We start from the raw sequence: 14,143 nt of genomic DNA, 5'->3' as shown, positions 1-14,143 counted from the left end.
ACCACATGCAACACACACGTGACACTATAAAAAACAGTCTCATCCTTCACCTTGTCGGTAACAGTTTTCAGCCCGTTCTTTTGACAGTTTTTTTTATTTTGCTGGAAGTTACAGGGATGCTCAAACAGACATATCAGTTATGTAGTCGTCAGCACGTCTTAGGAGGGAAATTGCGCACACACACACACACACACACACACACACACAAATCCTCGTACATGTAGCCTTGTCTTAAAAGTGCACGACAGTGTCTGCCTAACTGAGCGAAGGGATAGTTGCATTACTTGGGAGTGAATTAACAAAAGCACAGCATCACAATGTGTTCATGTAGGATTATACTATAGAGAAAGGAGAAAGAACTCATTGACTACCTATAAATACACTGTATGCATTGGAACCTGCTCCCTTCTGTCTTTTAAATGCTAAATATACACTTTACTATATGATCCATAAGGTGTAAACCGATACTGGTTTGCTGTAATATCAGCTAAATTGTCTTTCTGTCAACTGCCAGATTATTTCATTTTAATTTATTCCTGATGAAACCACAGTTCCTGTCTGACCAAAGGAACATACAGAGCATTTAATTTGCGTTTTATTTATTCATGTAATTGTTCCGCTGTTGTTTTTAAAAATATTTTTTAAGGGCCTGATAGATACTATAAGTTTCCTATCCCTCAGTAGGTGTACTGTGTCGTCATTGCCGAGCTGTTAACCCACATAGGAGAATTATAATACTGACTAAAGACTTTTCAGCGTTTTCCCCCCACATATACCGACGTGTACATTTTAGCGTAAATGACCACATTTACACTGACACTCACTGTGTACTATGAATTATATCATGATCGTTATACAAAGATACACATATTTAGATATAGTTTAAGCTCAAGATGTGTCAACATTATTTTTGTAGAGGGTTTAGAATTCTGATTTCTTTTTGTTTTTGCTGAACATTCCTCAGCAACTCCAGAAAATTAAAAAAGAAGTCCCAACCTTAAAGTTACATTTTTAAAACAATATATTCTGACAAAAACAATATTTCACATCATCTGAAAAACACTAAATTGATCTTTAAGTCTTGCTTGCGTTTCATGAGCTGATAGGAATACATGAACACCTAAACAAACTTGTAAATCACACACACACGCGCACACACACACACGCTGTAAAACGGTGTTCTACCTTCCCTTGTATTTCACACTCTCCTCTAACCATATGCAAAAGCTCGCACACCCTGTCTAACTCTACAGAAAACACCCACATGTGTTGCTCACAAGCACACAGCCAAGCGTGCATGCACTCACACAAAGAAATGCTATTCATTCATTCAGCATCTCTTCAGGTGCAAAAAGGGGATCTGAGGACAGACCGTACACTCAAAATGACAGCGCTGCCTTCCCTGTCCACTTCCCTGTCACACTTGTGAGCACAAAGATAAGTACATAAACAGTAAGGTCAAAAGAACTTGGTGAAATGAATTACAGTAACTGCCACCATGTGTCCATATATACCGGAATGGAAATGTATGCTCGAATTTTAGGCTGATTATAAACACTACTCTCGTATACACTTGCACACACACATTCACACGCGCTGTAATACGCTATATTCCCACATAAGTTTGAGAAACAAATTCTTCACACCCACGTAACACACTGAAACTTATAACATATACACACACACACATACGTCTAGAAGCAAACCCACATCGCTGTTCAAACCTTGTTTCACTATATTTTTTTACATGAGTCACTGTTAAACAAACAAACACATGAACGTACACACAGCAACATTCAGCGGAAATAGTTTGGAGTGAGTAAGAACACTAGTTAGGGTCAGGAAGTCAACCACACACCACATACACTTCTAATGAGTATGTTGGTTGGACTTTTTCAAGAAATGAACAAGTGGAAGATTTACACAAAACTTGCATTTGATGTCTTTATCCATGCTTCTGTCTTCACCGAGGGTTTGCTCACTAATTTTGTGATTGGAATCCCTTTTTTTTTTTTTTCTGTAACTACATACTGTTCATCTAGCCCATACATTCTATACCACCTTCTGGCATTGTCTTTAATTGTTCATTTCTTGTGTAGCACTGAGATAAAGCAGATAGTCCCTGACAACACCTACTCCTCTTCACTCCTCCAATATTTCATTTTTTTTCAGGATGGTTATTTTGTCGTATCAAACTTCTCTATTCCCTTCTATTAGAAATCCATGTGTGGCACTGACACTTGGCTATATATTGAGACATGATTGCTGTCACTCAGCCACAAAGTTTCTGTCTATAATGTCTGGGAATATAACAGGGACGGTCCAATATCGACAAAGCTAATCCTGGATAATTTACAGTCTAGAAAACACAACAACACCAATGCATGTGTGTCCTTGCATACATTTTCTCTTTTGCACTTTTCCTCTTTCACACACTCTGAGACACATTCATACATAAATACGCAGAAATTATTTTTGCTCTTTTTCCGATTGCTATAAAAAAACAAACCAACAATATTTGAATTCTTACTTTGGTCATTTAGTTATTCTAATAACACTTGGCCATAAATATTCTGTAATACAAGAAAAAAAAAAGTGACCATCAAAAGTCAGGGTTACCAAAATAGATTGTTCCTACTTCACTGAGTGCTAAGTATTGATTTTAAGGAATAGTACATTTTTATTTTGCTAACAAGCCTGACCTGCTGAATCATAGGTGCTTGTTCAAGGGCTCACGTGGGTCATGTGACCTTTTGCTATTTAGTTTAGTGTTACCAACAGACACGAGGACGATGGTCGGGCCATATGGGACGACAGCATGCTAGCTAATGGGGGCTTCTTTCACTGGGCATCACCACACAGAGGCTTGCTCATGGGAATCAAGACTTTCCATTACAGTGCAGGTGTCATCTGTACTCAGAGAAGTTCTTTTAGAAAATCATTTTTAAAAACCCATTAATTAAATACCTTTTTATTCAAAATAACTATGAATGTTTCATAAACTATGTTTTAGCAGAAATCCATGTATTTGCTGGATACAATGCAACACAGCATAATTCTGGCCGGCTCGTATTTAAGGATCAGAATCAAACATAATCGAGAATACAGACAGAAAAAAATATATACTTTTTCTTCCTTTCTACGTACTTTTTATTTGACAAGAAAATTGCATTTTACAATTAAAGGTTTAAAACAACTCTCTTTTTTGATTTCTTTTGAATGTGTGTGTGTGTGTTTGTGTGTACATGTGTGTGCGTGTGTATGCATGTGTGTGTGTGTGCTTAGCGCGAGAAACATGTACAGCTACATTTAAACTTAATTTGATTAATTTCAGCCTTCTCATTATTAGAGTTTTTATGAATCCGAAGTACCTTCAGCTAATTTTTTTCTTTCCTTCAGGACCTTTCTTAAAATGTAAAGGATGTCGGTGCACAATCAGTGCCTTTCTGTTCATTTTTCTGAGTGCAGAATTATTGCCATGTTGCTGCAACATGCTGGTTAACATGCTATATTTCTATACACACACACACCGCACACACACCTACATTATAGAGAAGTTGTTTTTAAATGATGTTGATGAACTAAGTGACGTTAATTATGAACTGAAAAGCACAGTTGCACCGAGAGCCCCTCTCTTATTGTTACACTGTGTGAGATTCTGCAAAGAAGTTCTTTCTAGGAGCTAAATTTCAAAGATTGTGATTCATTAAAATTAGAAAGGAATATCTATTTAATTTTTCATCTGTAAATACGGAGATGCAACTTCATATATCAAGCAGGAACAATCATTTCAAAAACAACAGTTTATTCTATACGTTAAGTATAAAGTCCACTTTTATTTCATGAAATTTAACTCATTGTCCCTGAAAAACACATTATCCTCTATATTTTTGACAAGATGTGTGGGTTGTTTTGTTTTTTGTTTTTTTTTTAAGGATTTTTGCTTTCTTTCATTGTTTGATTGTGGATTACCACTGATTGGAAAATTCTGAACATGCAACAACTATATAAATTAAGATGCTTATTCCACACAGTTCCTGTCATCTGCTCTTCTTACAATACCTGCAGTCCAATTCACATATTGCAACGTAGTCTTGAAAGTTTCTCCTCATTCAATCAAAGTCACTAATCTCACATACAAAAGACACCCACACATTTACACCAGTTCTCACCTGTGCCAGGACGTCCCATGATGATATCCTTTCGTGGAACAGGGTGAAGACTTTCTGCTGGCAGGATCAGGGGCAGCAGAGCAGTGGGAGAGGGGTGACAGGGAACAGGCTGCTGGACCTCACCACCAAACCCTGGGCCCCTGTTCTCCTCTCGTTCACCAGAACTGTTCGTGCTACTGGGAGCAGGAGCTGTGACTGTTGTGCTGACAGTAACTGACAGGGCCTGCAGGGGGTTGGCGGGGTTGTCAGTAGTGGACAGGGAGGAAGGTGTTGGGGACACAAGCAACAGAGTTTGGGCTGGGCTCCGAAAAAGGACGGCGCCGTTGGGTACTGTGGCTGCAGCAGCATTAATCGGGACGGGAACCTGAAGGCCGGAAACTGACTGAGGATTAAGGGGGGTTAGGGCAATGTCTTTAGATGAAGTGTTTTCTATCTCTCCCTCATTTCCACCTCCTCCTCCTCTTCCCAAGGGACACTCTGTAAATTTTGCCAGGGGGACTTCGGGATTCCTCACAATGACAGGGGAGTCCCGTAAGGCCTGTTGGGAAATAGGGACCACACGACGAGGCCCTCCATCTGCAGTAAGAGGAGAAGGAGGAGTAGGGGACACCAGCAGAGGAGGAGGGGAGACAGCAGTGGAGGATGGCGGCCTGCTGGACGAGGGGGTGGCTACTCCTTTGGGTCGAGAGAAGGTGGGCGTGTGTGTGCAGGAATGTGAAGCTGGTGTTTGGGGGGACAGCACCCTGAAAGAGTTGTTCAGGTCTCCCTGTTCCAGTTCTGTTTTGGGTGTGTAATCGTGGTGGTGTGAGGGGAGAGGTGGTGGAGGAAGTGCATCTGGCTTTCGCTTGCTTGGGCTCATCGGGACTGTAAACGTCAAGTTACTGTGGAAGGAGGGCTGGATGCCCGATGCATGTCTCTCCCTTTCTCCTCCTCCAGCTGGGGTTGTTACCTTACTGCCCCCTCCCCCTCCTCCCCCCGTGCCACTGGGCTGCCTGTGCCTCCGGTGTTGCAAGACTGGTGAGGCAGTGATGGGGGAGAAGTTGGCCGGCCTGAAACCGAACAGTGGAGAGGGTGAGGGAGAGGGGGCAGGGGAAAAGGGCGACTGGTTCGAGATGGGAGAAAAAGAGGGGGTGCCAGAGCGGGAGCTCCCTAATGACACAAGCATGGTGGCAGCCTCACACTCATCGAAGTCAAACCGTGACGATAGGTCATGAGGGAGGAGGGACGGGAGGACCAAGCGGGGTCTGGAGTCTCCTCTGCTACTTGTCTCACTGCTCTCTCTTGATGTGTCATCCCACTCAAACTCACTGCTTGCTCTCCCGCGGAGGTCAGAGGGGGTGACTGTCCCTGAGCTGCTGCCTCCTCCTCCTCCCTTCTCTCCACCTGCTGCCTCCATCTCTTTGGTCCTCATGGACAAATGTCTCGAGCAGTATCCTCGACGCTGAGACTCCTTCATACAACCCTCCCTGGAGCACAGCCTCCTCCACTGCTTGCCATTGAACTTCTTACGGATTCCATTAGGGGTGCACACCACATCACCCTTTTTGTATTTTTGCTGAGCCAAGGAGAGGGGAGTCCTGGAGCGAGAGGAGGTAGAGGAGGACCCCCCACCAAAAGTAGGAGTAGGGTTCTGGGTCGGAGTGGTCTTGGATGGAGGTAGGTTATTCATTTCAGACCCCAGTAAGGCAGGGGATGGGGATGGCTGAAGACTAGCTATGGTGGAGAGGTGTGGGGGTCCCAGACCCCGCACCACAGAGAGGTGGGGGGAGGAAGGAGGGTAGCCACTGGACTTGGAGATTACGTTTCTGTGCTGAGAGGTCCCAGAATTTGGTTTTGGACCACTGGTGTGGCCCATGTTAAAACAAGATACCTCAACATCCTCTTCTGGCGTTTTAGACTGTTTTTGTCTTTCTCGGTCAGAGTAATTATCTCCGCACCCGTGACCTGTGCTGGCCATTACACTTGAAGTCACAGTGGAGGAATGGGTAGGTGAATGTACATTTCCATAGGTATGCCCTCCTGCAACCCCTTCATGTGAAAAACCATGACCCAACCTTACTCCACCTCCCAGCACCCCCATTCCAATACTTAGCTGGCAGACTTCCCTCTCTACCTCCATCTCCTCCCGCCGCTCCCTCTCTTCCCTTTCCCTCTCCCGCTCTCTCTCCTTTACCCTCCCACCATCTAAATGTGACACCTCCCAGGGCGGGATGAGCAGTCTCAGGCTCTGTCGGGACACCCATACAGCCTGACCATTTGCTTTCCTTTTCTCTCCCCCCCCTCTTCTACTCAGAGTTTCTCTGTCTTCATTCAGGAGCACCTGGTAAGGAAATGAGACACCCGGGTGAGGGTCCACCTGACCAACAGTCCCTTCTCTGTACAGCAGAGGACCTCCTTCCTCTCCACCAAACGGCACACACACTTGGGTCCCAACAGCAACAGGTGCCATGCCAGGTGGGGGAGCATCCAAAATGAATTCCACAGTGCTCTCAGCCCCTGAGGATGATGCCATCATGGTTCCACCATAAAACGGATATTTAATAAAGGTCTCCTCTCCATTAAGCTGGACTTCAACAGTACCTGCACTCACCCTGCGCACTACCCCTGGTCTAAAGACTGATGATGAGAAGCAAGAGTCTCCAGTAACTGCCGCCTCTACACCACTCGCCCCAGACCGCTTTATCTGTCGAGCCAGAACTCTCTGGTTCTTCATGCCTTTGGCCAGAGCTTCAGCTAACCCCTCTGCAGGACTGGCTTCTTTAAAGTGCGAGTTATGGTGAGGAGCAGGGATGTGGGAGTTCTTCTGATGAAGTCTTGGTCCTGTTGCTTCCAGTACATCCAGGTCAGTTGAGTGCTCACTAGCTGTATCGGTGGAAGAGGAGCGTACTGAGTTAAGGGCCCCCTCGGATTCATTTTCTCTTGCTTGGGACTCTTTTTCCAAGGAATTTGTTGTCCTGAAGGTTTTATCCTCCATGGGGATTAAATGATTTGCTTCTGTAGCTTTGCTATCCACAGTTAGCATTGATGGCTGATTACCTGAGCAATTATTACTTCTGCTATTACTGCTATTGATAAAATTACTATGATTCCCAGCACAATTGTTACTACTGTTAGCCATCTTCCTAATTCCACTTGTGACATTACTGTTATTGTCATTATTGATGCTAATATTAATGCTATTACTGATATTGTTACTACTCGTCAAATTACTATTCAGACTATTCACACTGTTACTGATCTTGCTGTTGATATTGCAGTAACTGTTATGTATGAGTGCAGGGCTGGAGGTAGGAATGGTATTCATGGCACATGCATTGTTAGTAAAGTGTTCATATGTGTATTTTTTCTTGGGTACACGAGCCTTAAATGTGGCTGTTTTCCTACTAGAGACTGAACCTAAACTGGGGCTGTGGTTGGTGGCTGGCGGGGGCGTCGCTGTGGAGATTGGCGCCGGGGCAGAGGTAGAAGATGCTACAGAATCGGTGGGCTTGGTACTATTTCCATTCGTGCCCACTATCTTTTCATTTTCTGCCTTTTCGTCTGCTCTTTTTCCATCATTCTCAACTGACTCCACAGGTTTGCTCAGCTCAGTAGGCTCCCCCTTCGCGAGGGTATTGCTGTTTGCGATTGGTTCTTCGTTAGAGTTGGCGGCGGCAGAGGGCGGGGTGTATTTGCGTTTGGAGGGGGTGTTGGGTGTGTGCTGTGTGGTTTTGACAAGCGTCTCCCTCTTGACTCTTTTGGGGTCTTTCTCTTGGAGGGGCTGTGAGGCCCCTCTCCTCCTCCCTCCTCTGCCTCTAGTTAATGGGGGAGAACGCCCTCTGTGTTTCTTTAATGATCTCATCTCTTCTTCACTGTTCACAAAGTGCTGTAGATTGTGCAACTCTTTTTTTTTTTCACTTCTAAGGCACTCCTTTTAATTTTTTCGTCCTCTTCTACTTTTTCCTCGTCCCTTTTTCTGTTCCTCTGGTCTCCGTATTGAAGTCTGGAAATGAAGAGGGAGATGCAGAAGACAGGTGGTCATTTATTGTTTTCATTATCAAAAATTACATCATACTCAGAAGGATGCTACAGTTCACTGGCAATCACTCAATATTTGAAGTGTGTTGTCATTCACACTCCATGCCTGCGTGATTCCCTACAAAGTGCGTGCATGCATGTCTCTGTGCACTTTCCTTCAAGTAAGAATTTGCTTCCTCAAAGCGTAGAATTACAAAATTATTTCAACATTACAGCTTTTAAAAAATGATTGCTTCATGTAAACAAACGAGACACGACAGTCTTTCATATTAGTTAGTTAAATTAGCACAAAAAACAGACACAATTTTGTGATAATTTTGAAAAATTATTAATTTATTTCTTTAAATTAAGAAAAGGACAGGAGAAAGAAAGAAAGAAAAATATCCAAGATAACTGGCTTTAGTTTGTCTTTTTAATGAAGCCTACATTTAAAATAAATTTTGAATGCATGCAGAGACAAAATCATTTCTTTCTTCATCTAACACACACACACACACACACACACACACACACGCACACACACACTTGAGTCTACTGTGACACGGGACTAGGTAGCTTTCTCACTCTTAGCAATATAGACTTGATGCTGCATGATCAGCTCGGGAACAAACACAGCATACATTTTGACTTCCATCAGAAGGAAAAAGACTGGCAGTGGCCTGGGTGAAGTCACCCTAACATAAGTGTGCAAGCGTGAGAGACAGCGGGAGGAGTATGCGGCTGTTTGTATGTTTGGTAAAATAGGCTGTTCTTGTGTAATCACCGGGAATTTCCACAGTCATTCTAGCACTTGCTGGCCCTCTCTCACCCTTTGTCAATGTCTCTGTCTTTTACAGTCATCTTTTACAGTCTCACACACACACACACACACAATCTACTAAAAACTATAATCAGAATAATACGCCACGGTCAAAATGACTAAAAAGGTGGCTAAAGATCAGGCACTCCCAATAAGCAAGATTACAGACTAAACACAATGACACAAAAACAGACGCACTTGCACACTCGTACACCAAAGTGTGCATATGTGCTGCCCTTGATTAAGCCTTTGCAACGATTGCAAATGCCTGGTGTCCTACATATACAGATCTAAACGTAAACACGCTAATTCAGACAGCGCATGCACTCACACTTTCCATCCTAGACACAGGAAAAGTTTGTCACACACACGTAAGGTGACCTTGTTGTTAACTGTTCATTTGCCGTAACAAACAACACTCGGTATAAATGAGTAGTACACTAGTTCCATTTTGCACTGTACAAAAACGCATCTCTTCAGGGTTCTGAATGACTAATAAACAACCCAAGTCTTCTACACACTCATCACAGACTCTGCATTTGACCTCTGCCAAACACAACACACTATTTATTGTTTAAACAGGCTTTCATTTGTACTACTAGTTACAAATTGTTTACTCCATATGTTCACTATTTTGCTACATATTATGAATGCACAGGAGTGAAACTTATCCATCTCGATAATTTCCTGCATATTTTCTGTCAATACCTACACTAATAGTTATACTGATGTTTGCTATTTCACTGCAATAGTGCAATGTGTGTAGTTTCACACCTGGAGTTTATCTACTCTACTGTAACTGTGAGGCTTCCTGCTGACGCAGAGATTTGAAAACGCCACTCTATTTATATCAGTGCAAATTTATCGCTAACTACAAAACTGTTTCTAAATGTATGCAACAGAAGAAAATGAGCCGCATTTGAGTCAGCTTACTGTGTGAAAAAGCTGAACAAATACAAATAGTTTCAGATGTGTCTCATCTTTTCAAAGTGGTAAAATTAGTTTGATCTCTGAAAGATTTCAAGAGAAATCAGTCACATAATGAAAGCATCTCATCATTACAAAATATTGTGCATACAATTAGCTGACCATACAATGCATAAATAAAACTTAAACAAACGCAAGTATGTAAAGAACACATACAGTATATTGCTTCGTCTCTAATTACAGCAGCTTTCGGTAGGAAAGAAAATAAATTATTTGTGTAGTTTTATAAATGTCAGGTTTAAATTGTCCATCCCTGACAAATCATGAGAAAGGAAAAAGAAGAAGAATGCTGAGTAAAGGAATGTACGTCCTACCACTGCCAGGGCATGTACCCCTTCATTAGAGGAGGTGCCAAAGCCTGGACTGGTAGCGCTGGTTACTGTAGAGCACTGGAAAAGACAGGAAGGAGTCAGAGCCACATGGCTGACGGACTGGTTAGCTAGACGACTCGCGAGGATCTGATCTTAGCTTAGAAAAATGCACTGGGTCATGCTCTTGGCCTCACAAAATGCTCTAGGCTTTGGCTAATACACCAGCGCCAGGCCTGTGTGTGTATTCACATTTTGCAACTTTGAAGGAAGCGGACGGCACAACAAATTATGTTCACGGCATCCGGAAAAGCGTTTTATAATTAGACACAGACCTAGCAGAGCTTTATTTTCATAACTAGGTACTTGGTACAAGTTTACAACTAGTAATTTAAAATAACTTATTATAGAGAGGCTCATACATTTTTGTAACTCCAAATTAAGTTATAAAAACCCTCTAACTCTCAGTGTTCAAGCATCTTTAAAAAACAGACCTTTAACTCTATGTGTGTGTTAGATGCAATCCAAGATGCAAAAAGCAAGTCTAAATCAAAAAAAGTCTCTCTAGGGTGCAGTTTTAGTGCATACATTTTTAATCAAAAACATAATGATGAAAAATTCTGATTGTCCTCTGGGCTGAATGCGGACGACGCAGAGAGGAACTCAGTCATAATTTAGGTAGTAGGATGTCTACACCTTGCAGCGTTTGAGCAGGTTAAGAGTCCGATATTTGCCGGTCTGATCTTAAGCTATTTAAATAGGCAGATAATTAACGTCTCCATGGCGTTGGACTGGACGTTTCCTTAAACAGCAAAAGGCGCTGTTTTACCCCATAAATATACAGGAGCACATAATGTAACCCTCCTCCACATCCAAGCACCTAACTTTACACACACTAAATGCTCTCGCAGGAATTTACAGTGCAGTCATGCGTATACTGGTAAAATCTCCCTTGGACCTATTTATTGTCACACACGCACGCATTCATTGTGCCATATAAACACTCATGCACTCTATAGGTTTTCCATTTCTGTATAAATAAAAAATAAATAAAAACTTCTTTAATGATTCCTCAATTTTAGAATTAGAAATATACATCTTGATGCTGATGTCTTGGCAGGTTACACACAGATGCATGTAAGCACTTAATACACACAAATACGCAGAACGGTCATTCACAGGGAATCTTATCTCGATGTCAACACGCAAGAACATGAAGTTGTACTGTATTTATTACAGGGCTGTACAACCATAATAAACCTCTATCTTGATGCCACTGTATTCAGTCAGATTTTAGCCGATGCCCCAACAACATGGCACAGAGTGTGTGTGTGTGTGTGTGTGTGTGTGTGGTGTGTGTGTGTGTGGACGATGAGGGACATTTGAGCTGCCTATACCACACAGGGCATCAGACTGTATGTGGCTGTCTTTAGGTTGTGTCTACTTTGTTCAACACTGCATTTGCACCATATGCCACGGTGAGTGTATACGTAGTTACCAGGCACACTGCAGCTCATCCCTCTCCTAAAACCATTTTATGGGTGTCTGTATGGGCGCAGGGCTGCAGTGACGAGGACAGAGACAGAGACGGGAGAACATGCGATGGTATGGCAGAAGAAGACAGGCGTACGGCCGTGATAGTGACGCCTATCGTGGCCCTCGTACACTTAAGCATGGCAGGGTGGCTTTGCCCTTAACTGGGTCACCAGGGAACACACTCACACATGAAACAGCCAAAAAAAAAAAGACACAACAAAAAAACATGCTCTGTGCCACACACACACACACACACACACACTTTGATTAACATGCTCATGAGTGGGCAGTGATTGTACAGACAACGTGACACAATTTTAAAAAAACAACATGTTGTTAGGGTATTTTTGGTGCAGCAAGAGAGTATGAGTGTGCTTGTTATAGAGAGCATCCATTGTGACGTAGGATGAATACAGGCAGCTGTTAAGTGGATGGCATATCTGACTGTAGATATAATATCAATAACAGAGAAACAACAAAGCCTGGAAATTCGTGCATTCTGGCCACTATTGATCAGAGGTTGTAGCATAGATCAGAGGCAACTGTTCCTGTTTGGGACCAAATGGCAGAACTGCCAATGGCACATCAATGGCCAACTGCTCAACAAGCTCTGCAAAGATGCCTACACTATCGGGGCCACACAAGGGCAATAATGAGGATATGAGGAATGCACCTACAGGAAAGACGAGGACACTTGAAGTCCAAAAGTGGGAAAAAAAAAACAAGCGTTGGATTTCTAGGACTGAAAATAAAAAAAAGACAAAACTGTTTAAAGCTTCCCAGTGAGAGATGTCAAGGGTACGCTGACAGTGATTGCGGGATTGCAATGCAGAAAAGTGGAGTGTCGGCGAGGGAAAGCCAAAAGAGAGAAGAAAAAAAAAAAAGAAAAAACATGGGATGCTTCCCCGGCTTCTTTGCGCTGATCTCGGCGAGTACTACGAGAGGCGCTACACAATGTCAAAGGAGTATTATGACTCGAGGCAGTCAGGCGGTCTGCTGTGCTGCACGGCGCTCGGTAACAAACACAAACAACCGGTCAGAAGTGACGTTTTATTATCACAACTATACGAGCCCGATTCTTCCATCGCACGATGGTGTTTGGCATGCAAACACTCACTACAACGCCCAAGAGTGTTCACGCAGCCCACTCCAGAGAAGCTTCCTTAATGAAATCCAGAGAGGACACTGTGGCCGCATGATTTGCACAAACTTGAGAAAAAAGCAGGAATCTGTTGATGTTTCGCTCTAGTAAGCAGCTCGGTAACGTTAGTAGTGGTGGCTGTAGTAGTCGTAGTACGCAACGGTAGCACACTCAAGTACCAACAAAATGACACCGACAGTCAGACCACAAGGATGTTATTTGCCTCTCTTGTTTTCTTTTTTCCCCCCTCTCCCTCTCTCTCTCTCTCCCACGTCCATTTTATACGAACCGAACAACACTGCGTGGCGGTAAAGTAAACACTCGGGCTGCAATGCTGCAAATAGGTCGCTTGTTTTTACTACGCTAACGCTGCTTCGCGTAAAATTTGAGAAGTACGGTGAAAGAAAAGTGCTCTCCACTAACCCCCGACAGTGTCTTACGAGCCGAGCGGAGCCACCGTGCTTCCCGGTCGTCCGTGGGACTGCGGTAAAACATTTCAGAAAGTTTTTAGGCTGTTACACACCCACCCCTCCCCTTTCTCTCAGCTCTTCCTCGGCTCGCAAAGCGTTGTCACTCCATTTCTTCGGACGGTAGCGGAACAAATGACCGACCGTAGGCAGTTGGTTCTCGCGTCTCGTTAGCTCGCTACTCCTGGAAATGGAAAAATGTCAATGTCAGTTGAGCTTCGTTGTCTTGTGATAACTTTGTTTCAACTCACCAAAACAGAGGTTTTTTTTCTCCTCGCCAGAGAAAGATTTATGGTCTTATTTTGCCGATGAGGAGGCTCGCACAACTCTCGGTAACATCCCTTGGCTTTCGGCTTTGACAACTGTGCGGTCCGGACTCGCACTTTACTTTTCCTCCGCAAAACATGTCTTTCCCCCACAGAAACTCAAACAAGGATATAAAAAAGTATCGGTCTTCTTTTCCACTACAGTCACAAAATGGTGAATGAACAACTAACAGCTGGGCGAGCCGACCAATGAGAGGTCTTTGACAGGTACAGTAGCCAATCAGCGGCGGTACCTTAGACCAAGGGGCGTGGCCGGCTGTCAAAGTCCGGTTGACGGACGGGGGGATCCAGCCAATGGCGGCGGGGACACTGCGCCGGACCGGTGTCTTGTCCCAAACTTTACAGTATCCAATGAGAGCTTTGGGAACCATAGGAACAGCATGAGGGAGG

General features: G+C 43.5%; 1 protein-coding gene across 4 annotated transcripts in view; it reads right to left on the bottom strand.

The window, feature by feature from the left end:
- The window catches only part of cicb (capicua transcriptional repressor b), a 37,916-nt gene extending 24,006 nt beyond the window's left edge, over positions 1-13,910 (bottom strand). For 3 of the 4 annotated variants that reach the window (XM_008289134.1, XM_008289136.1, XM_008289137.1), the window contains exons 1-2: positions 13,679-13,910; positions 4,173-8,154 (exon numbers count right to left, since the gene is read on the bottom strand). In XM_008289134.1, the coding sequence (XP_008287356.1) occupies positions 4,173-8,013 (3,841 nt within the window). In that variant the 5' untranslated portion in view covers positions 8,014-8,154; positions 13,679-13,910. Of the gene's footprint in view, positions 1-4,172; positions 8,155-13,383; positions 13,454-13,678 lie in introns of those variants that run through there. The other variant, XM_008289135.1, reaches the window with a different exon arrangement.
- Positions 13,911-14,143: the final 233 nt, after the last annotated feature.

Source organism: Stegastes partitus, unplaced genomic scaffold (genome assembly GCF_000690725.1).
Source record: "Stegastes partitus isolate 25-593 unplaced genomic scaffold, Stegastes_partitus-1.0.2 Scaffold595, whole genome shotgun sequence".
Lineage (NCBI taxonomy): Eukaryota > Metazoa > Chordata > Actinopteri > Pomacentridae > Stegastes > Stegastes partitus.
Note: the sequence above shows the minus strand (reverse complement) of the source record. Positions and strands in the feature narration are given on the sequence as shown.